The 22,381-nt window shown below is 55.7% G+C and overlaps 2 protein-coding genes across 5 annotated transcripts in view; one reads left to right on the forward strand and one right to left on the reverse strand.

Moving 5' to 3' along the window:
• Positions 1–7,253, reverse strand: part of LOC141258689 (low density lipoprotein receptor adapter protein 1-B-like) — a 57,455-nt gene extending 50,202 nt beyond the window's left edge. For 3 of the 4 annotated variants that reach the window (XM_073673692.1, XM_073673694.1, XM_073673693.1), the window contains exons 1-3: positions 7,091–7,253; positions 2,125–2,267; positions 1,436–1,548 (exon numbers count right to left, since the gene is read on the reverse strand). In XM_073673692.1, the coding sequence (XP_073529793.1) occupies positions 1,436–1,548; positions 2,125–2,267; positions 7,091–7,208 (374 nt within the window). In that variant the 5' untranslated portion in view covers positions 7,209–7,253. The remainder of the gene's footprint in view (positions 1–1,435; positions 1,549–2,124; positions 2,268–7,090) is intronic. The other variant, XM_073673695.1, reaches the window with a different exon arrangement.
• A 14-nt stretch (positions 7,254–7,267) lies between these two features.
• The window catches only part of IFT172 (intraflagellar transport 172), a 130,870-nt gene continuing 115,756 nt past the window's right edge, over positions 7,268–22,381 (forward strand). Inside the window, exons 1-7 of the mRNA XM_073673691.1 lie at positions 7,268–7,499; positions 12,458–12,601; positions 12,744–12,856; positions 13,075–13,114; positions 13,186–13,251; positions 20,889–20,968; positions 21,053–21,140. Coding sequence (XP_073529792.1) covers positions 7,461–7,499; positions 12,458–12,601; positions 12,744–12,856; positions 13,075–13,114; positions 13,186–13,251; positions 20,889–20,968; positions 21,053–21,140 — 570 coding nt within the window. The 5' untranslated portion in view covers positions 7,268–7,460. The remainder of the gene's footprint in view (positions 7,500–12,457; positions 12,602–12,743; positions 12,857–13,074; positions 13,115–13,185; positions 13,252–20,888; positions 20,969–21,052; positions 21,141–22,381) is intronic.

Here is a 22,381-nt window from a genome sequence, read left to right on the forward strand (position 1 = left end):
TGAAGGTTGCGTGGTGAGCCTGCATACAGGCCGTGGAGGTTGCGTGGTGAGCGTGCATACAGGCCGTGGAGGTTGCGTGGTGAGCGTGCATACAGGCCGTGGAGGTTGCGTGGTGAGCGTGCATACAGGCCATGGAGGTTGCGTGGTGAGCGTGCATACAGGCCGTGGAGGTTGCGTGGTGAGCGTGCATACAGGCCGTGGAGGTTGCGTGGTGAGCGTGCATACAGGCCGTGGAGGTTGCGTGGTGAGCGTGCATACAGGCCGTGGAGGTTGCGTGGTGAGCGTGCATACAGGCCGTGGAGGGCGAGTGCATTACTTACATAGTTTTCTTGCATCTGCTGATTCCAGATCTTTCTGTAGCTCTCCACTGGTGGCTCCTTGGCTCTTGGATTCTCTGATAATTCTTTTCACTCCTCTGTCTGATATCTTGCGGGGAGCACCTGGTTGTGGCAGGTTTATGGTTAAATCTTGCGGTTTATGGTGAAATGATGTTCTTTCCACTTCCGGATTATGGTCCCGGCAGCGGTCACTGGAACCTTCAGTAGTTTAGAAATTTTTCTGTAACCAATGCCATCAGTATGTTTTACAACAATAAGGTTGTGAAGGTCTTGAGACACCTCACTGGTTTTCCCCGTTATGAGATGTTTCTTGTGTGGCTCCTTGGTAATGAGACACCTGCTTATCACCCATCAGGTGAACCAGCTGATATTATTGGTCACTTAGTGGCAGGATTGCTTTCTAATCACTGATAAATCTCAGCCGGTGTCAGAACTTTCCAGGGCTTTTTGCTCCTCTCTTTCTTCCTGTGGTCAGTACTTCTCCCGGTGTTATTTCTCATTATTACACATAATTTATGGACATCTATGGTGATTTCTTTCCTGTGTGGATTGGACGGATTGTTACCGACATCTGAGGAGAATTTCATGTCAATAGCATCTTTATAAATAGATTGAACACGTCATCACTTTTGTAAGTACATATATTGCAACGGCTGCATGTGCTCATGGCCCCTGTATATCAGTACACTCTATACGCAGTATACATGTACCCAGGACCCATGTATATTAGTAAGTTCTATAGGTAAAACATAAATACAGGACGTGATTAGTATACAGTGGTGTGACAGTCTTTGCCCCCTTCCTGATTTCTTATTCTTTTCCATGTTTGTCACTTAAATGTTTCAGATCACAAAACAAATGTAAATATTAGACAAAGATAACACAAGTGACCACAAAATGCTGTTTATAAATGAAGGTCTTTATTATTAAAGGGAAAAAGAAATCCAAACCTACAGGGTCCTGTGTGATAGTGATTATATTACAATATTTACATTTGTTTTGTGATCTGAAACATTTAAGTGACAAATATGCAAAAGAATAAGATATCAGGAAGGGGGAAAACACTTTTTCACACCACTGTATATGGCGCCACTCACCTGTACATGGACACACACTCGATCTGCTGAGCGGTGCTGGCATCCTGTATAGTGATACTATGCGGCGTTACAGTCAGTATTACTTTTTGCAACCGTTTTGCGCTTGCCCGAGCCTGCAGGAAACATGGAAACATCAGCAACCAACCCAGAATACAACTCAGCATGACTATAGCTCACACCGCCCCCGGACCCAGCGTCACCCTCCGGGCCCTGACCTCTTCTCATATCCCACAGCCAGTAACCCATGCCAACCTCATCTGGTACTCTGCGTCCCGTGTTTCCCATTTCTCATTCAGCTTCCCGTGTCGCCGTCATCTGGTACTCCACGGCCCAGGTCGCTCTCTGCTTGTACTCCGCAGCCCCCTCTGCTCGTACCCTGCGCCCTGTGTCGCCCTCTTCTCCTACTCCGTGTCCCCCTCTTCTTGTACCCCGCATTTCATGCCACCCTCTTCTTGTACCTCGTGCTCAGTGCCCCCCTCTTCTTGTACCTCATGCTCAGTGCCCCCCTCTTCTTGAACCTCACGCCCTGTGTCGCCCTCTTCCTGTACCCTGTGTCACCATCCTCTGGTAGTTTCCATGCAGTACCATCTGATGTGTACTGTGAGCGGAGGGCAGGGTTGTGAGACATCGGCCGTGTCCGGACTTCCATGCCACTTTTATGTGCAGAAGACGTCATGGCAGAGCGTTACCATAATGACGATGCGGCGGATGGCAGTGGCGGCCATGTCTTCCCCTTTGGGTTCCTCCACCAGAGTCATGCCCAGGTATTTCAGATGAAATATAACCCCCTCCAGTAGCGCATCGCGCGAGTCCGTCCACGTGTCCGGGACCTCTGAAAGAAAAGGAGGCCGGTGACAGGAGGATATAACTGAGGGACAAGGTACACGGGATATAATGCCCGGTATGGTGAGTTGTGAGACAACGGTGACGTTGGTACAGAACTTGTCTGGTTTCTGGTCCCTGTGACCTGCGGTCGGTGGTGCAATGTGATGATGCACTTCCTCCAGCACCTCCACCCCCTTCTGCAGCATCTCCTCCAGCTCCAATAGGGGAAAATAATATACATATTTTATTCATAACTATGACACCTGCCTATAAGCCCTAAATCGATAGTGAACAGATAACTGACAACAGCCATGTCATGTTTGGTCTCTGGGGAAAAGTAAAATCCCGATGAAAAATATGGCGGCAATCTCGAACATCGGCAGTCGTTAGGGGGTAAAATATCTCATAACTTGGGAATTTCTTTAAATCCAGAAGGGCTAAGGACATCCAACAACCCGGCCTACGTGAGGTCATCAAGGGGGAGTGTGTGAGTGTAACTTAGGTGCTGATAAAAAGTCAAGCTGAATTATGATCTATGTTCCTGTAGAGAAATACACATTGGTGTATGCATGAATCCTGTTCACTGAACGTCTCCAATTGAAGTGTTCTCCTTCGGCTGAGATGACTCATTTCTGTGAGGCCTTAGTAAGTTTCTTTCGTTATTCTTTTTTATTTTATGTAACTGTATATTCTGTATTATTTTTTCCCCTTAGTAAAATCTTTTGTACATTTTTATAAACACTGCCTTGTTTTGGATTAAATATAAAATTTAATAGTTCTGTTCCTTTTGTTCTGTAAACTGTGACCCAAAGCCATACGCTACCAGAACCAGAACCAAGCGTCCAGTCAGCCTGACAAAACGACTGCTGATGGCAGTAAATAGTTTGGGGTTATCGAGGAGTGCAGTGACCATTCTGGGGGTATATACATATATTCCATGCGTTGGATTCGGAGGTGTATATACCATACACTCAATGTTAGTTCCCCAATAAGCGGCCTTAGTGGAAACAGCTTGTGGTCTCCTCCGTTAATGGTGTAATTGTCCGGATAGGGGGCAGCAGAGAGCTGTTTGTGACAAATAGATAACAGAGTGGTGGTTCAGTTATGAACCCCCTGGCTGCGATCTTTGACAGTGGACAGAACGTGCGGGGGTCACACACACTAACTCCACCAGAGGGCGCTTCTTACACACACACACACACACACACACACACACACACACACACACACACACACACACACACACACTATCCACATGTTCCTCAACAGCGACTTAATTTCACAAGGAAGAGTTGAGTGACGGAGCTCACAGGATGAGACGTCACTGATCTGTACACAACGTTTCCAGTCTGGAGTCTGAGGCTCGTGTACCAATCCCGGCACCTCCGGCCTCAAACGCCGTCACTGAGGTCATTAGTGGTCGGTGAGGAAGGTTCTGCCGCTGAATGTACAAATCATCAAGATCCGCTGCCAACAGCTCCTGTGTAATCACCGACCAATGACGTCCCCGATGTGCTCGATGGAGACAAGTCCAGAGACGCTGCCGGCAGCTCCTGTGTAATCACCGACCATTGACGTCCCTGATGTGCTCGAAGGAGACAAGTCCGGAGACACTGCCGGCAGCTCCTGTGTAATCACCGACCAATGACGTCCCTGATGTGCTGGATAGAGACAAGTCCGGAGACGCTGCCGGCAGCTCCTGTGTAATCACCGACCAATGACGTCCCTGATGTGCTGGATGGAGACAAGTCCGGAGACGCTGCCGGCAGCTCCTGTGTAATCACCGACCAATGACGTCCCCGATGTGCTCGATGGAGACAAGTCTGGAGACGCTGCCGGCAGCTCCTGTGTAATCACCGACCAATGACGTCTCCGATGTGCTGGATGGAGACAAGTCCAGAGACGCTTGCGGCAGCTCCTGTGTAATCACCGACCATTGACGTCCCTGATGTGCTCGAAGGAGACAAGTCCGGAGACACTTCCGGCAGCTCCTGTGTAATCACCGACCAATGACGTCCCTGATGTGCTGGATTGAGACAAGTCCGGAGACACTTCCGGCAGCTCCTGTGTAATCACCGACCAATGACGTCCCTGATGTGCTGGATTGAGACAAGTCCGGAGACGCTGCCGGCAGCTCCTGTGTAATCACCGACCAATGACGTCCCTGATGTGCTGGATGGAGACAAGTCCGGAGATCCATCAGTGTTTAGGTCCCGGTCTGGTCTCCGGTTGCCGCAGCGTCTCCGGACTTGTCTCCATCCAGCACATCGGAGATGTCATTGGTCGGTGATTACACAGGAGCTGCCGGCAGCGTCTCCGGACTAGTCTCCATCCAGCACATCAGGGACGTCAATGGTCGGTGATCACACAGGAGCTGCCGGCAGCGTCTCCGGGCTTGTCTCCATCCAGCACATCGGAGACGTCATTGGTCGGTGATTACACAGGAGCTGCCGGCAGCGTCTCCGGACTTGTCTCCATCGAGCACATCGGGACGTCATTGGTCGGTGATTACACAGGAGCTGCCGGCAGCACTACGGACTTGTCTCCATCGAGCACATCGGGACGTCATTGGTCGGTGATTACACAGGAGCTGCCGGCAGCGTCTCCGGACTTGTCTCCATCCAGCACATCAGGGACGTCATTGGTCGGTGATTACACAGGAGCTGCCGGCAGCACTACGGACTTGTCTCCATCGAGCACATCGGGACGTCATTGGTCGGTGATTACACAGGAGCTGCCGGCAGCGTCTCCGTACTTGTCTCCATCCAGCACATCGGGACGTCATTGGTCAGTGATTACACAGGAGCTGCCGGCAGCGTCTCTGGACTTGTATCCATCAAGCACATCGGGGACGTCATTGGTCAGTGATTACACAGGAGCTGCCGGCAGCGTCTCCGGACTTGTCTCCATCCAGCACATCGGGACGTCATTGGTCGGTGATTACACAGGAGCTGCCGGCAGCGTCTCCGGACTTGTCTCCATCCAGCACATCGGGACGTCATTGGTCAGTGATTACACAGGAGCTGCCGGCAGCGTCTCTGGACTTGTATCCATCAAGCACATCGGGGACGTCATTGGTCAGTGATTACACAGGAGCTGCCGGCAGCGTCTCCGGACTTGTCTCCATCCAGCACATCAGGGGCGTCATTGGTCAGTGATTACACAGGAGCTGCCGGCAGCGTCTCCGGACTTGTCTCCATCCAGCACATCAGGGGCGTCATTGGTCAGTGATTACACAGGAGCTGCCGGCAGCGTCTCTGGACTTGTCTCCATCGAGCACATCGGGACGTCATTGGTCGGTGATTACACAGGAGCTGCAGCGTCTCCGGACTTGTCTCCATCCAGCACATCAGGGGCGTCATTGGTCAGTGATTACACAGGAGCTGCCGGCAGCGTCTCTGGACTTGTCTCCATCCAGCACATCGGGGACGTCATTGGTCGGTGATTACACAGGAGCTGCCGGCAGTGTCTCTGGACTTGTCTCCATCGAGCACATCGGGACGTCATTGGTCGGTGATTACACAGGAGCTGCCGGCAGCGTCTCCGGACTTGTCTCCATCCAGCACATCAGGGGCGTCATTGGTCAGTGATTACACAGGAGCTGCCGGCAGTGTCTCCGGACTTGTCTCCATCGAGCACATCGGGACGTCATTGGTCGGTGATTACACAGGAGCTGCAGCGTCTCCGGACTTGTCTCCATCGAGCACATCGGGACGTCATTGGTCGGTGATTACACAGGAGCTGCAGCGTCTCCGGACTTGTCTCCATCCAGAACATCAGGGACGTCATTGGTCGGTGATTACACAGGAGCTGCCGGCAGCGTCTCCGGACTTGTCTCCATCCAGCACATCAGGGGCGTCATTGGTCAGTGATTACACAGGAGCTGCCGGCAGTGTCTCCGGACTTGTCTCCATCCAGAACATCAGGGACGTCATTGGTCGGTGATTACACAGGAGCTGCAGCGTCTCCGGACTTGTCTCCATCCAGAACATCAGGGACGTCATTGGTCAGTGATTACACAGGAGCTGCCGGCAGCGTCTCCGGACTTGTCTCCATCCAGCACATCAGGGGCGTCATTGGTCAGTGATTACACAGGAGCTGCCGGCAGCGTCTCCGGACTTGTCTCCATCCAGCACATCGGGGACGTCATTAGTCAGTGATTACACAGGAGCTGCCGGCAGCGTCTCCGGACTTGTCTCCATCCAGAACATCAGGGACGTCATTGGTCAGTGATTACACAGGAGCTGCCGGCAGTGTCTCCGGACTTGTCTCCATCGAGCACATCGGGACGTCATTGGTCGGTGATTACACAGGAGCTGCAGCGTCTCCGGACTTGTCTCCATCCAGAACATCAGGGACGTCATTGGTCAGTGATTACACAGGAGCTGCAGCGTCTCCGGACTTGTCTCCATCCAGCACATCGGGACGTCATTGGTCGGTGATTACACAGGAGCTGCCGGCAGAGTCTCCAGACTTGTCTCCATCGAGCACATCGGAGACGTCATTGGTCAGTGATTACACAGGAGCTGCCGGCAGCGTCTCCAGACTTGTCTCCATCGAGCACATCAGGGACATCATTGGTCGGTGATTACACAGGAGCTGCCGGCAGCGTCTCCGGACTTGTCTCCATCGGGCACATCATTGGTCGGTGTTCACACCTGATGATTTCCTTCCCCCATTCATTACCTCAGTGACAGCAGCTGAGGCCGCAGGTGCCGGGAAGCTGCAGGAGGCTCAGACACATCGCGCACAGACCAGTAATAGCGCCGTGCACACAGTGCGGTACATCAACCGCACACACTCCCGCTCCGCCCCCGGTCCCGCTCTTACTCCGGTGCCGGCTGTGGCGGCCGAGGCTCGGGCTCCTCATCATCGCTCTCCCCGCAGACTTCAGGGCGTCCATCCGTCCGGACGGTTTATAGGGATAACGGAGGCGGATGACGCCCATTAGGGGCGGGGGACACGGTAGCCACACCCACCAACGGAGGCGGAGCCTGAATCACTTTCGCTGCCCGTGTCACACATTGCGCCTGCGTGTTACGTCTCTGGTCACGTGTTTACGTTGACGCTCTAGGCGCGTCCTGCACATCTGTTACTATGACAACTGCTAGAGGCTAAAGCGCCGCAGAGCCACGAAAGCCGCAGACGGCACCGGCTGAAGAACGGAACCGGCGGAGAGGAGGCAGGAAATACCGGCAGCATGCAGCTGAGACACATGAAGAGCCTGCTGAGCCCGCAGGTACCGGACACTGGAAATACCGCAACTGTGTGCACGGTCCACTCCAGCCGTGTACCCCCTGTATACCGGGTACATCCTCCCCCCCTGTATACCGGCTACATCTGCCCCCTCCTCCCCCCCTGTATACCGGCTACATCTGCTCCCCCTGTATACCGGCTATATCCCCCCCCCCCCCCCCCCCGTATACCGGGTACATCCGCCTCCCCCCCCCCCCCTCCTGTATACCGGGTACATCTGCCCCCTCCCCCCCCTGTATACCGGGTACATCTGCTCCCCCTGTATACCGGCTATATCCCCCCCCCCCCCCGTATACCGGGTACATCCGCCTCCCCCCCACCCCTCCTGTATACCGGGTACATCTGCCCCCTCCCCCCCCTGTATACCGGGTACATCTGCCCCCTCCTCCCCCCCTGTATACCGGGTACATCTGCCCCCTCCTCCCCCCCTGTATACCGGCTACATCTGCCCCCTCCCCCCCCCCCCCCCCTGTATACCGGCTACATCTGCGCCCCCTGTATACCGGCTATATTCCCCCCCCCCCCCCCGTATACCGGGTACATCCGCCTCCCCCCCCACCCTCCTGTATACCGGGTACATCTGCCCCCTCCCCCCCCCTGTATACCGGCTACATCTGCCCCCTCCCCCCCCCCTGTATACTGGCTACATCTGCCCCCTCCCCCCCCCCTGTATACCGGGTACATCTGCTCCCCCTGTATACCGGCTATATCCCCCCCCCCCCCCCGTATACCGGGTACATCCGCCTCCCCCCCCCCCTGTATACCGGGTACATCTGCCCCCTTCCCCCCCCTGTATACCGGGTACATCTGCCCCACCCTGTATACCGGCTATATTCCCCCCCCCCCCCTGTATACCGGGTACATCCGCCTCCCCCCCCCCTGTATACCGGGTACATCCGCCTCCCCCCCCCTGTATACCGGGTACATCTGCCCCCCCTCTCCCCCCTGTATACCGGGTACATCCGCCCCCTCCTCCCCCCTGTATACCGGGTACATCCTCCCCCCCCTGTATACCGGGTACATCTGCCCCCTCCTCCCCCCCTGTATACCGGCTACATCTGCCCCCTCCCCCCCCCCCCTGTATACCGGCTACATCTGCTCCCCCTGTATACCGGCTATATCCCCCCCCCCCCGTATACCGTGTACATCCGCCTCCCCCCCCCCCCCCCTGTATACCGGGTACATCCGCCTCCCCCCCCCCCCCCCTGTATACCGGGTACATCTGCCCCCTCCTCCCCCCTGTATACCGGGTACATCTGCCCCCTCCTCCCCCCTGTATACCGGGTACATCTGCCCCCCCCTGTATACCGGCTATATTCCCCCCCCCCCCTGTATACCGGGTACATCCGCCTCCCCCCCCCTGTATACCGGGTACATCTGCCCCCCCTCTCCCCCCTGTATACCGGGTACATCCGCCCCCTCCTCCCCCCTGTATACCGGGTACATCCTCCCCCCCCTGTATACCGGGTACATCCGCCTCCCCCCCCCCCCCCGTATACCGGGTACATCTGCCCCCCCTCTCCCCCCTGTATACCGGGTACATCCGCCCCCTCCCCCCCCCGTATACCGGGTACATCCGCCCCCTCCTCCCCCCTGTATACCGGGTACATCCGCCCCCTCCTCCCCCCTGTATACCGGGTACATCCGCCCCCTCCTCCCCCCTGTATACCGGCTACATCCGCCCCCTCCTCCCCCCTGTATACCGGCTACATCCGCCCCCTCCTCCCCCCTGTATACCGGGTACATCCGCCCCCCTCTCCCCCTTGTATACTGGCTACATCTGCCCACCCCCCCTGTATACCGGGTACATCTGCCCCCCTCTCCCCCCTGTATACCTGGTACATCTGCCCCCCCCTCCTCCCTGTATACCGGGTACATCCGCCCCCTCCTCCCCCCTGTATACCGGGTACATCCGCCCCCTCCTCCCCCCTGTATACCGGCTACATCCGCCCCCTCCTCCCCCCTGTATACCGGCTACATCCGCCCCCTCCTCCCCCCTGTATACCGGGTACATCCGCCCCCCTCTCCCCCTTGTATACTGGCTACATCTGCCCACCCCCCCTGTATACCGGGTACATCTGCCCCCCTCTCCCCCCTGTATACCTGGTACATCTGCCCCCCCCTCCTCCCTGTATACCGGGTACATCCGCCCCCTCCTCCCTGTATACCGGGTACATCCGCCCCCTCCTCCCTGTATACCGGGTACATCCGCCCCCTCCTCCCTGTATACCGGGTACATCCGCCCCCTCCTCCCCTCCCTGTATACCGGGTACATCCGCCCCCTCCTCCCCTCCCTGTATACCGGGTACATCCGCCCCCTCCTCCCCTCCCTGTATACCGGGTACATCCGCCCCCTCCTCTGCCCCCTGTATACCGGGTACATCCGCCCCCTCCTCCCCCCTGTATACCGGCTACATCCGCCCCCTCCTCCCCCCTGTATACCGGCTACATCCGCCCCCTCCTCCCCCCTGTATACCGGCTACATCCGCCCCCTCCTCCCCCCTGTATACCGGCTACATCCGCCCCCTCCTCCCCCCTGTATACCGGCTACATCCGCCCCCTCCTCCCCCCTGTATACCGGGTACATCCGCCCCCCTCTCCCCCCTGTATACTGGCTACATCTGCCCACCCCCCCTGTATACCGGGTACATCCGCCCCCTCCTCCCTGTATACCGGGTACATCCGCCCCCTCCTCCCTGTATACCGGGTACATCCGCCCCCTCTTCCCTGTATACCGGGTACATCCGCCCCCTCTTCCCTGTATACCGGGTACATCCGCCCCCTCTTCCCTGTATACCGGGTACATCCGCCCCCTGTTCCCTGTATACCGGGTACATCCGCCCCCTCCTCCCTGTATACCGGGTACATCCGCCCCCTCCTCCCCTCCCTGTATACCGGGTACATCCGCCCCCTCCTCTCCCCCCTGTATACCGGGTACATCCGCCCCCTCCTCCCTGTATACCGGGTACATCCGCCTCCCCCCTCCCCCTGTATACCGGGTACATCCGCCTCCCCCCCCCTGTATACCGGGTACATCTGCCCCCTCCTCCCCCCTGTATACCGGGTACATCTGCCCCCCCCTGTATACCGGCTATATTCCCCCCCCCCCCCCTGTATACCGGCTACATCCGCCTTCCCCCCCCTGTATACCGGGTACATCCGCCTCCTCCCCCCCCCCCTGTATACCGGCTACATCTGCCCCCCCCTCCTCCCCCCCTGTATACCGGGTACATCTGCCCCCCCCTCCTCCCCCCCTGTATACCGGGTACATCCGCCCCCCCCCCTCCTCCCCCCCCTGTATACCGGCTACATCTGCCCCCTCCTCCCCCCCTGTATACCGGCTACATCTGCGCCCCGCCCCCCTCTTCCCTGTATACCGGCTACATCTGCCCCCCCCCCCCTGTATACCGGCTATATCCCCCCCCCCCCCTGTATACTGGGTACATCTGCCCCCTCCTCCCCCCCTGTATACCGGCTACATCTGCCCCTCCTCCCCCCCTGTATACCGGCTACATCTGCGCCCCCCCCTCCCTGTATACTGGCTTCATCTGCCCCTCCCCCCCCCCCCCTGTATACTGGGTACATCTGCCCCCCCCCCCTGTATACTGGGTACATCTGCCCCCCCCCCTGTATACTGGGTACATCTGCCCCCCCCCCTGTATACTGGGTACATCTGCCCCCCCCCCCCCTGTATACTGGGTACATCTGCCCCCCCCCCCCGTATACCGGGTACATCTGCCCCCTCCCTGTATACCGGCTACATCTGCCCCCCCCCCCCCCTGTATACCGGCTATATCCCCCCCCCCCTGTATACTGGGTACATCCGCCCCCTCCTCCCCCTCCTCCCCCCTGTATACTGGCTACATCTGCTCCCCCTGTATACCGGGTACATCTGCCCCCTCCTCCCCCCCTGTATACCGGGTACATCTGCCCCCTCCTCCCCCCCTGTATACCGGCTACATCCGCCCCCTCCTCCCCCCCTGTATACCGGCTACATCCGCCCCCTCCTCCCCCCCTGTATACCGGCTACATCTGCTCCCCCTGTATACCGGGTACTTCCGCCCCCTCCTCCCCCCCTGTATACCGGGTACTTCTGCCCCCCTCTCCTCCCTGTATACCGGGTACATCTGCCCCCCTCTCCTCCCCCCTGTATACCGGGTACATCTGCCCCCCTCTCCTCCCCCCTGTATACCGGCTACATCCGCCCCCTCCTCCCCCCCCCCTGTATACCGGCTACATCCGCCCCCTCCTCCCCCCCTGTATACCGGCTACATCCGCCCCCTCCTCCCCCCCTGTATACCGGCTACATCCGCCCCCTCCTCCCCCCCTGTATACCGGCTACATCTGCTCCCCCTGTATACCGGGTACTTCTGCCCCCTCCTCCCCCCCTGTATACCGGGTACATCTGCCCCCTCCTCCCCCCCTGTATACCGGCTACATCCGCCCCCTCCTCCCCCCCTGTATACCGGCTACATCCGCCCCCTCCTCCCCCCCTGTATACCGGCTACATCCGCCCCCTCCTCCCCCCCTGTATACCGGCTACATCTGCTCCCCCTGTATACCGGGTACTTCCGCCCCCTCCTCCCCCCCTGTATACCGGGTACTTCTGCCCCCCTCTCCTCCCTGTATACCGGGTACATCTGCCCCCCTCTCCTCCCCTCTGTATACCGGGTACATCTGCCCCCTCCTCCCCTCTGTATACCGGGTACATCTGCCCCCTCCTCCCCTCTGTATACCGGGTATATCTGCCCCCCCCCTCCCCCTGTCTACCGGGTACATCTGCCCCCTCCGCCCCCCTGTATAGCGGGTACATCTGCCCCCCTGTATAGCGGGTACATCTGCCCCCCTGTATAGCGGGTACATCTGCCCCCCTGTATAGCGGGTACATCTGCCCCCCCCATGTTCCCCCCTCCTGAGGTCTCGCTCTCCCCTTATTACTAGGATGGAGCCGCGAAGGTGACGGCCATGGCCTGGGCTCACAACAACACCAAGTTTGCGGTGTGCACCGTGGACCGCGTGGTTCTGCTGTATGACGAGCACGGCGAGCGGCGGGACAAGTTCTCCACAAAACCCGCTGATGCCAAGGTGAGAGCAGCGCCATGTGCGGAGTACCGGGGTGGGTGTCAGGTACACTCTTGGGTGGGTTGTCAAGACAGCAGGTGTCTGGGGGTGGTGGGTTGGGGCAACCGCCAGTGTCTGGGGTCATTATTTCTTTGTCCCCATACAGTACGGGAAGAAAAGTTACATGGTGAAGGGCATGGCCTTCTCCCCGGACACCACCAAGATCGCGGTCGGACAGACGGACAACATTATATACGTCTACAAGATCGGGGAGGACTGGTGAGTGGGCTCCGTGCTGGACGGGCGTCCTCTGCTCCGCAGCGGGCACCTCGCCTCCTGCGCACCTGGTTGTGAGGCCTCCTGCACCGGGCGTCCCCTGCTCTTCTCGGGCGGTCCCCTGCACCTCTGCACTCCTGGGGGCTGGCCCCTGCACTCTTGGGGGGCAGCAGCCCCCTGCTCCTCGGCGGACCCTGCTCAGGCTTCTCATTATCTTGCAGGGGAGACAAGAAGGTGATCTGCAATAAGTTCCTGCAGACGGTAAGTTGCGCTCCCGGCCGGTGCCCCTCGGTGCGGAGACCCCCCATAACTCCACCTGTCTGGTGTTGTAGAGCGCGGTCACCTGCCTCCTGTGGCCTCTGGAGAACACAATTGTCTTTGGCCTGGCTGAGGGAAAGGTAAGGTTGTCCTCGTTATGGGGAATGTCAGGCAAAAGGTATTTTTGCCCGAGTTTTAAAAATGAGAGATGTTTTTTAAAAAAGAAACCCCCCCCCCCCACCCCCTATCCGTTTGTAAGAAGACATAGAGAACTGCAGTGCTGACCCCCACCCTAAGAATTTTTATTAGCGTCGTAAACTCTCAGTGTAGCACAGCTTCTAGCTCAAACTAGATTATTCCCTCCAAAATTGCCATTGTTTAAAAGCTTGTACAGTTAATGTAGAATTTAAAAAACGCACATGACGGTTACTAATCCAGGGAACACATTTTTGGAATGTTCACATCTGCCTGGTTACAATGATATATTTTTCATAACTGAGATACCCCCAGAAATCGAGGAATTGGTTTCTTAGCTTCTGAGCATCATAGAGAGGTCCTGTTTAATATCCATCTGCATGAAAATTAGTGACGGCCAACATGATGTCTCCATCTTGGATGTGGGACCCCCCCCCACACCAAAATATGAAATCTGAAGGTTTCTATGTTCTATGCAGCTGGGCGGTTTCACAAAACCGAGCCCCCGTGTGAGGTAGACAAAATGGGCGGTTCCTAATAATTTGGCCCTGTTACTAAAAAGCAAATCGGCCATTTTCAGGTCATTCTTCTTAGGGACGTCGAATGCACGCACATCACGCGGCGTAAGAAGAATCACCTCTAATTTCCGGGGAGCCGTCCCCCCCACAGAATCTGAGACCATCACCTTGTGAAGCAGGTTTTGCTATTACTTATCCCTTTTATTTTAATAACTGTTTTATGCATATATGTAAATTGTCTCCTTTATAATATCTTGTATATATTTTGTAAACACTGCCCCCCTTTTGGGAGTAAATCATTATTATTTACCAGCTTCGTTCTTCTTGTCCTATGTCGAGCAAACACGTTCCTCACCCGCTAATTCACGTTACCTACCAGGTACCCGATCCACCTGTTAAGCGATCGGTGGTGGCAGTATACCAGTATTTATGTGATATTGTGGTTTGAGGGTGGCTGGACGGAGGTATATATACGTTCCTGGAAGGAACTGGTGGTATATATACGTCCTGTCACATCACGTGCCGCAATAGTCGACATAAATTAGAGCAGCGGCACCCGTGCTTATCCTCTGTCAATACCGTGTTTGACCAGCAGGATAAGGGGGCACCAGAGAGCTGCAAGGTCTGACCCAAGAGTGGGTGTTGTTTTCATGACAAATTGGTGGCAGCGGTGGGATCATAGGACATTAGTGATCTGGTTTGAGCAATCATTCCTCTCACTAAAAACTTGCACAAAAGTTTTGAAGATCGAACTCAGTGTTTATTAGATCTGAGACAATACTGTATGTGTAGCAGTTGCCCCTACCCTTCTTCGTTTTTTCTTTTCTATTTTTATTTTGGTGATCATGGTCGTAGTTGGGGAGTCCTGGTATCACCAGCAGAAAAAGGACACTCTTACTGGAATATGTATAACCAAAGGCATTGACCCCCACGGCAAAAGCAAAGAACAAATGATTTCTGAACTGTTACAAGATGCTTCAGAGCCCGTCCGACAGCAGAACCCTGATGAGGGGGCGGCCAGCCAAGGCCCGGATGGCGCTGCTGCCGGGGTCCAACCAGTGATTGCCAGCCATACCCGCAACCAGGGTAGTGTGGACCCCCACCTGCAGATGGCCTTGGAGGAGCTCGCCACAGACAATCATGATGGACGACTGGAGCTGATCCTGAAATTCCAGGAGCGGGCTGAGCGACAAGCCCAAGCTGACCGAGAGGCTGCTGAGCGACAAGCCCAAGCTGACCGAGAGGCTGCTGAGCGACAAGCTGACCGACAACACCAGCTGGAGCTAGCCCGGATTCAGAAGGAGTCGCCCTCTACGCAGACCCGTGAGCCCAACAGTGCCAGCTGCTTTAAACCTCGTCCTGAGCACTTCCCTGTGATGGAAAAGGATGGGGACTTGGACACATTTCTGCGAGGCTTTGAAAAGGCCTGCAGGCAGTATCAGCTGCCCATCGACCAATAGGCAAGATATTTGACTCCAGGGCTCCGAGGAAAAGCTTTGGAGGTGTTTGCTTCCCTCCCTCGAGAGCAGGATGGAGACTATGAGGCCGTCAAGCAGGCCCTGATAAAAAAGTACCAGCTGACTCCGGAGGTTTACCGGAAAAAATTCAGAACCCTCCAACGTGGACCACAGGACACCTACCGTGATGTGGTAGACGGGCTCAGAACCAACTTTGAGCAGTGGATCCAAGGACTGTCAGCGACCGCCTTTGAGCAGCTAAAGGACCTGATGGTGAAAGACCAGTTCCTGCATCTGTGTCCGACTGAGGTACGGCAGTTCGTGATGGATCGGGAGCCACCTGATGCCAATAAAGCAGCGCAGATCGCAGACACCTACGAGGCCAACCGGAGACCAGAGGTGCAGAAGCCGGTCGTCGCCAGCTGGAAAGGGGGTAAGCCAGCAACCACCATCCCTGCCCCTGCCAGCCGACCTTCCGGAGGCCTTTTTCCCGTTGCCAAGGCCCTGCCTGCATCCGATGCCCGCAGGTGTTATTCCTGCAACCAGACTGGTCATCTCAGCGCCACTTGCCCAGAGAAGCAGAGGAATAACCCCCCCCATCCAAGGCCCCAGGGCCTAATGCCTCAGTTCTTTTGGTGGGTGGGCCGGTTGGGAGGGCCTGTGAAAACTTTCAGTCTGTCAGGGTGGGGGACACTCTCACTGTAGGCCTCAAGGACACTGGGGCCGAACGAACCCTCATCCGACCCGAACTGGTGTCCCCTGAAGCGCTTATTCCAGGAAAGACCCTGACTGTCACTGGGATTGGGGGCGTCCGATGCCCCTTGCCCATGGCCCGGGTTTTTATTGATTGGGGTGCGGGGAGTGGGGTGAAGGAAGTGGGAGTATCCAAAAACCTACCTGCAAATGTTTTGTTGGGAACTGATTTGGGGAGGATGTTTGCTTATTATGTCCCTGACACCCCTCCCCGATCTGATACGGTTGGTAAGGTTAATGCTGATAATGTGAATGTCAATGCTTTACCTGATGATGATGTTGATGATGTTGTATTGGAAGGTGCAGGAGAACTCAGCCATGTCACTCTGCGGGGTGATGTTGCTGAGGATCCCCTAGCAGGAGCAAAGGTCAGTGCCAAGGGTAATGGGGAGAGGCACGAGGACCATGGCGCAGGTGGTGCTGTGCCAGTGACCAGTGTCACAACAGATGGTGACCTGGCTGATAGTCGCTGCCCCATACGTAGCACTGTGCCTGAGGTAATGGAGGATGATGGAGAAGTAGTTCTCATGGCCTCGCCGGCTAATGAGACGGGGTTATTCCCCGGGGAGACGGCCTATATAGCCGCTGTTACCCGCAGTCAGAGTGCCCAGAACACAAGTAACGCCCTGCCTTCTGGACCCTCCTCGAACAGAGGAATAACTGAATCAGGTATGGACCCAGAGCCGGTCCCAGAGGGTCCCAGTGAGGACGTGGCCTTAACCTCACTTCTGGCTTCCTCCAGCCAGGAGTTTCAGGCAGCTCTGCACTCAGATGCTAGCCTGGAGACGTTAAGGAGCCTCGCGGAGAAACCCACCTCCGAGTCGGATAAGGAGAGGGTATTCTGGGACCAAGGGAGGTTGTACCGGGAGACAGTTCCCTGTACACCCCAACAGGAGTGGCTGAGGGAAAGACAGCTGGTCGTCCCCTACCAATTCAGGGATGAGTTGTTGCGGATCGCCCATGAAATTCCACTCGCTGGACACTTGGGGGTCAGCAAAACCAAGGCCCGGCTGTCTCATCACTTTTATTGGCCCAAAATGAGGACAGATGTGGTGAACTACTGTCGATCCTGTACCACGTGTCAAAGAGTGGGAAAGTCAGGGCCGGCCCCCAAAGCCCCCCTGATCTCTTTGCCAGTGATAGAGGAGCCTTTCCAGAGGATTGCTGTGGACATTGTGGGACCACTGGCCATACCCAGCAGCTCTGGAAAACGATTCATCCTTACCGTGGTAGACTATGCTACCCGGTATCCGGAGGCAGTAGCCCTGTCCTCAATTAGGGCGGATAAGGTGGCGGACGCCCTCTTGGCCATCTTTTCGCGAGTAGGCTTTCCCAGGGAGATGCTTACCGACCAGGTGACTCAGTTCATGTCACGCTTAATGGAGGCCCTATGTAAGAAAATGCAGGTGCAGCATCTGGTATCGAGTGCGTATCACCCACAGACCAATGGTTTGTGTGAGCGATTCAACGGTACCCTCAAACAGATGTTAAAAATACTGGTTGAGACCCAGGGTCGCGACTGGGAGCGTTACCTCCCACACCTGCTATTTGCTTACAGAGAGGTTCCACAGGCCTCGACGGGGTTCTCCCACTTTGAGCTCCTGTATGGCAGGCGTGTCCGAGGACCCCTTGGGTTGATAAGGGAATTCTGGGAAGAAGAGCCGAGCTCCCCAGGAGTGTCCATCTTGGAGTATGTCATGCGCTTCCGTGACAAGATGCAGACCTTGACGCAGTTGGTGCATGACAACATGGCGCAAGCCCAGGCTGACCAGAAGCATTGGTACGACCAGAACGCCCGAGAACGGACCTACCAGGTGGGTCAGAAGGTGTGGGTGCTGGTCCCCGTACCAAAGGACAAGCTTCAGGCGGCCTGGGAAGGCCCGTACGTCATTCACCAACAGCTCAACCCGGTCACCTACGTGATCACACTTGACCACGAGCGGGGTAGGCGGAAGGCGTTTCACGTTAATATGATGAAGGCTCATCAAGAACGTGGAACCTGCGTCCTACCGGTCTGCAACCTGCCCGAGGATGGGGAGGATGACCCCCTCTTGGACATGCTCGCCCAAGCGAAGGCCAGCGGGTCCCTAGAGGATGTAGAGCTAAGCGACTTGCTATCCGCAGACCAGAGGTCTCAGATGCAAGCAGTGCTGAAACCCTTCCAAGCAGTGTTCACCAACCTGCCTGGCAGGACTGAAGTGGCGGCCCATGAAGTGGACACCGGGAATCATGCCCCACTCCGGCGGACAGCCTATCGAATCTCCGACGAGGTGCAGCATGTCATGCGCCAGGAGGTCGAGGCGATGCTTCAGTTGGGGGTGATTAAGCGGTCCAAGAGCGCGTGGGCCTCACCTGTAGTCCTGGTGCCTAAGAAGGACCGGACCACCCGGTTCTGTGTGGACTACAGGGGGCTCAACGCTATCACCGCCTCTGACGCACAACCAATGCCACGCATTGAGGAGCTGCTGGAGCGGTTAGCCAGCGCGAGCTATTTCTCCATTATGGATTTGAGTCGGGGATATTGGCAGATTCCCTTGAGCCCCGGGGCCCAGGAGAAGTCCGCCTTTATCACCCCCTTCGGATTGTATGAATCCACGGTCATGCCCTTCGGCATGAAAAATGCCCCTGCCACGTTCCAGCGAATGGTCAACCACCTGCTCCAGGGACTGGAGAGGTACGCAGTGGCGTACCTGGATGACATTGCCATCTTCAGTCCCACCTGGGAGGATCACCTCGAGCATCTGCAGCAGGTGCTCGGGCGCATTCACTAGGCGGGCTTGACCATCAAGCCAGGAAAGTGCCAGATGGGCATGAACGAGGTCCACTACCTGGGGCACCGAGTAGGTGGGGGTACTCTGAAGCCAGAGCCTGGGAAGGTGGACGCTATCGTGTCCTGGCCCACCCCCAGGACCAAGAAGCAGGTGCAGTCCTTCTTGGGCACCGCAGGGTACTATAGACGCTTTGTGCATTACTATAGTAGCCTTGCGAAGCCCTTGACAGACCTCACCAGGAAGAGCCTACCCCATTCCGTCAAATGGACGGATGAATGCGAGGTGGCCTGTAGGGCTTTGAAGACTGCCCTGAGCAGCTCTCCTGTACTAAAGGCGGTCGACGGCACACGGCCACTCTTAGTACAGACCGACGCCAGTGAGTTTGGCCTCGGTGCTGTACTCAGCCAGGTCGACTCGGGGAACCAAGAACACCCCGTGTTGTACCTAAGCCGGAAACTGCTGCCGAGGGAAGTGGCCTATTCCACCATAGAGAAGGAGTGCCTGGCCATTGTATGGGCCCTCAACCGCTTACAGCCTTACTTGTACGGGCGCCCCTTCACTGTCGTGACTGACCACAACCCCCTGAGTTGGCTGCACACAATGTCAGGTGCCAACGGAAGGTTGTTACGCTGGAGCCTCACCCTCCAGCAGTACGACTTTACCGTTCAACACCGCAAGGGCAGCGAGCATGGCAATGCCGATGGGTTGTCCCGGCGAGGGGAGCCTCCAGACATATGCTTGGAGGAGTACCAGAAGGTCCTACCTCCATAGCGCAGTCTAAAAGGGGGAGGTGTCAGGCAAAAGGTATTTTTGCCCGAGTTTTAAAAAATGAGAGATGTTTTTTAAAAAAGAAAACCCCCCCACCCCCTATCCGTTTGTAAGAAGACATAGAGAACTGCAGTGCTGACCCCCACCCTAAGAATTTTTATTAGCGTCGTAAACTCTGTGTAGCACAGCTTCTAGCTCAAACTAGATTATTCCCTCCAAAATTGCCATTGTTTAAAAGCTTGTACAGTTAATGTAGAATTTAAAAAACGCACATGACGGTTACTAATCCAGGGAACACATTTTTGGAATGTTCACATCTGCCTGGTTACAATGATATATTTTTCATAACTGAGATAACCCCAGAAATCGAGGAATTGGTTTCTTAGCTTCTGAGCATCATAGAGAGGTCCTGTTTAATATCCATCTGCATGAAAATTAGTGACGGCCAACATGATGTCTCCATCTTGGATGTGGGACCCCCCCACACCAAAATATGAAATCTGAAGGTTTCTATGTTCTATGCAGCTGGGCGGTTTCACAAAACCGAGCCCCCGTGTGAGGTAGACAAAATGGGCGGTTCCTAATAATTTGGCCCTGTTACTAAAAAGCAAATCGGCCATTTTCAGGTCATTCTTCTTAGGGACGTCGAACGCACGCACATCACGCGGCGTAAGAAGAATCACCTCTAATTTCCGGGGAGCCGTCCCCCCCACAGAATCTGAGACCATCACCTTGTGAAGCAGGTTTTGCTATTACTTATCCCTTTTATTTTAATAACTGTTTTATGCATACATGTAAATTGTCTCCTTTATAATATCTTGTATATATTTTGTAAACACTGCCCCCTTTTGGGAGTAAATCATTAATTATTTACCAGTTTCGTCCTTCTTGTCCTATGTCGAGCAAACACGTTCCTCACCCGCTAATTCACGTTACCTAACGGGTACCCGATCCACCTGTTAAGCGATCGGTGGTGGCAGTATACCAGTATTTATGTGATATTGTGGTTTGAGGGTGGCTGGACGGAGGTATATATACGTTCCTGGAAGGAACTGGTGGTATATATACGTCCTGTCACATCACGTGCCGCAATAGTCGACATAAATTAGAGCAGCGGCACCCGTGCTTATCCTCTGTCAATACCGTGTTTGACCAGCAGGATAAGGGGGCACCAGAGAGCTGCAAGGTCTGACCCAAGAGTGGGTGTTGTTTTCATGACAGGGAAGTTGGAGGTTGTAGTCCCCCCTCACACCTGACATGTCCCTGCTTTGATGTGTAATTTAACCCTTCGCTCGCCTGTTGATCTTTCCTCCAGGTCCGTCTGGCAAACACCAAAACGAACAAGTCTTCCACCATCTATGGGACGGAGTCGTACGTGGTGGCGCTGACCTCTAAGTGAGTGTGATGGCGGTGGTGGCAGCGAGGGGTCCCGGCCGTGTTCTCACTAGCACTCACCTGTACTGTCTCCTGTCGTCTCAGTGTCTCCGGGAAGGGCATCTTGTCCGGCCACGCTGACGGGACCATTGTCCGCTATTTCTTTGATGATGAAGGTTCTGGAGAGTCGCAGGTACGGACATCTACACGTTATATAGTGCTGACCCTAACCGGCTCCGCTGTGATCACCAGTGACGGCTCCCCGACATCAGATCAGAGGGGGGATCTGATAAGTAGATTACTCACAGGTGTACGATCAGGGAGAACACCGGGGGCCCCAGCGAGCGCCAAGACCCCTGTAATCAGCGGGATTCAGGATCCGTCCCCACTGATGAGGTCCTGACCATCAGCTGCTTACAGGGGCCTACGCTGCTGCCTCCTAGAAGTGCACCCTGCTTCATATCCCTCCATCTAAAGAGGCCGGAAGGTCCTAATCCCTAATAATCCCCTACGGAGGACCCGTCACCAGATCAAAAGTGGAGCAGCGACCCCAATAATGTGACTGTCCGAAAGCTACTGCCAGGAGGTAAGGAAAGGACTTCTGCAGTCCCCCATATCCTCTAGGTTATCGGGGGATCCCTCATGGTCCTCCTTATATCCGCCACGTTATCTAGAGATGCTGCACGGTCCTCCTTATATCCGCCATGTTATCTAGAGATGCTGCACGGTCCTCCTTATATCCGCCATGTTATTAGGAGATGCCGCACGGTCCTCCTTATATCCGCCATGTTATTAGGAGATGCCGCACGGTCCTCCTTATATCCGCCATGTTATTAGGAGATGCCACACGGTCCTCCTTATATCCGCCATGTTATTAGGAGATGCCGCACGGTCCTCCTTATATCCGCCATGTTATTAGGAGATGCCGCACGGTCCTCCTTATATCCGCCATGTTATTAGGAGATGCCGCACGGTCCTCCTTATAGCAGCCATGTTATTAGGAGATGCCACACGGTCCTCCTTATGTCCCCCACGTTATCGGGGAGATGCCGCACGATCCTTGGTCTCTGTCCCATTACACTGGGGGGCACTGGTTGAGGGTGGAGGTCTTGGACCTGTGGTGTTGGCTCAGGTTGTATGCATGGTGTCTGTCACGATTCCTCCGCTGAGTTTGTCTTGGACGCGGTTACTGACAGCTCAGCGGTGCTGAGTTTTCTTCCGGTGTCCTCTGTTCCAGGTGATTACCCAGCTATAGCTGAGCTGTCAGTCCCAGGTCTCTGCCCAATGTGGCATCTGCTCAGTACTTTGATTGTATTCCTGTGCTCTGTTTACTGATCCATCGCTGCCTGACCTTGGACCTCGTTCTGACCATCCGTTTGCCTAGCCCCTTTGCTCTGATCCGCTATCTTCCTGGTATTCTGACATCGGACCTGA

Source organism: Phyllobates terribilis, unplaced genomic scaffold (assembly GCF_046119375.1).
Source record: "Phyllobates terribilis strain yellow unplaced genomic scaffold, ASM4611937v1 Scaffold_3__8_contigs__length_932513732, whole genome shotgun sequence".
Classification (NCBI taxonomy): Eukaryota; Metazoa; Chordata; class Amphibia; order Anura; family Dendrobatidae; genus Phyllobates; species Phyllobates terribilis.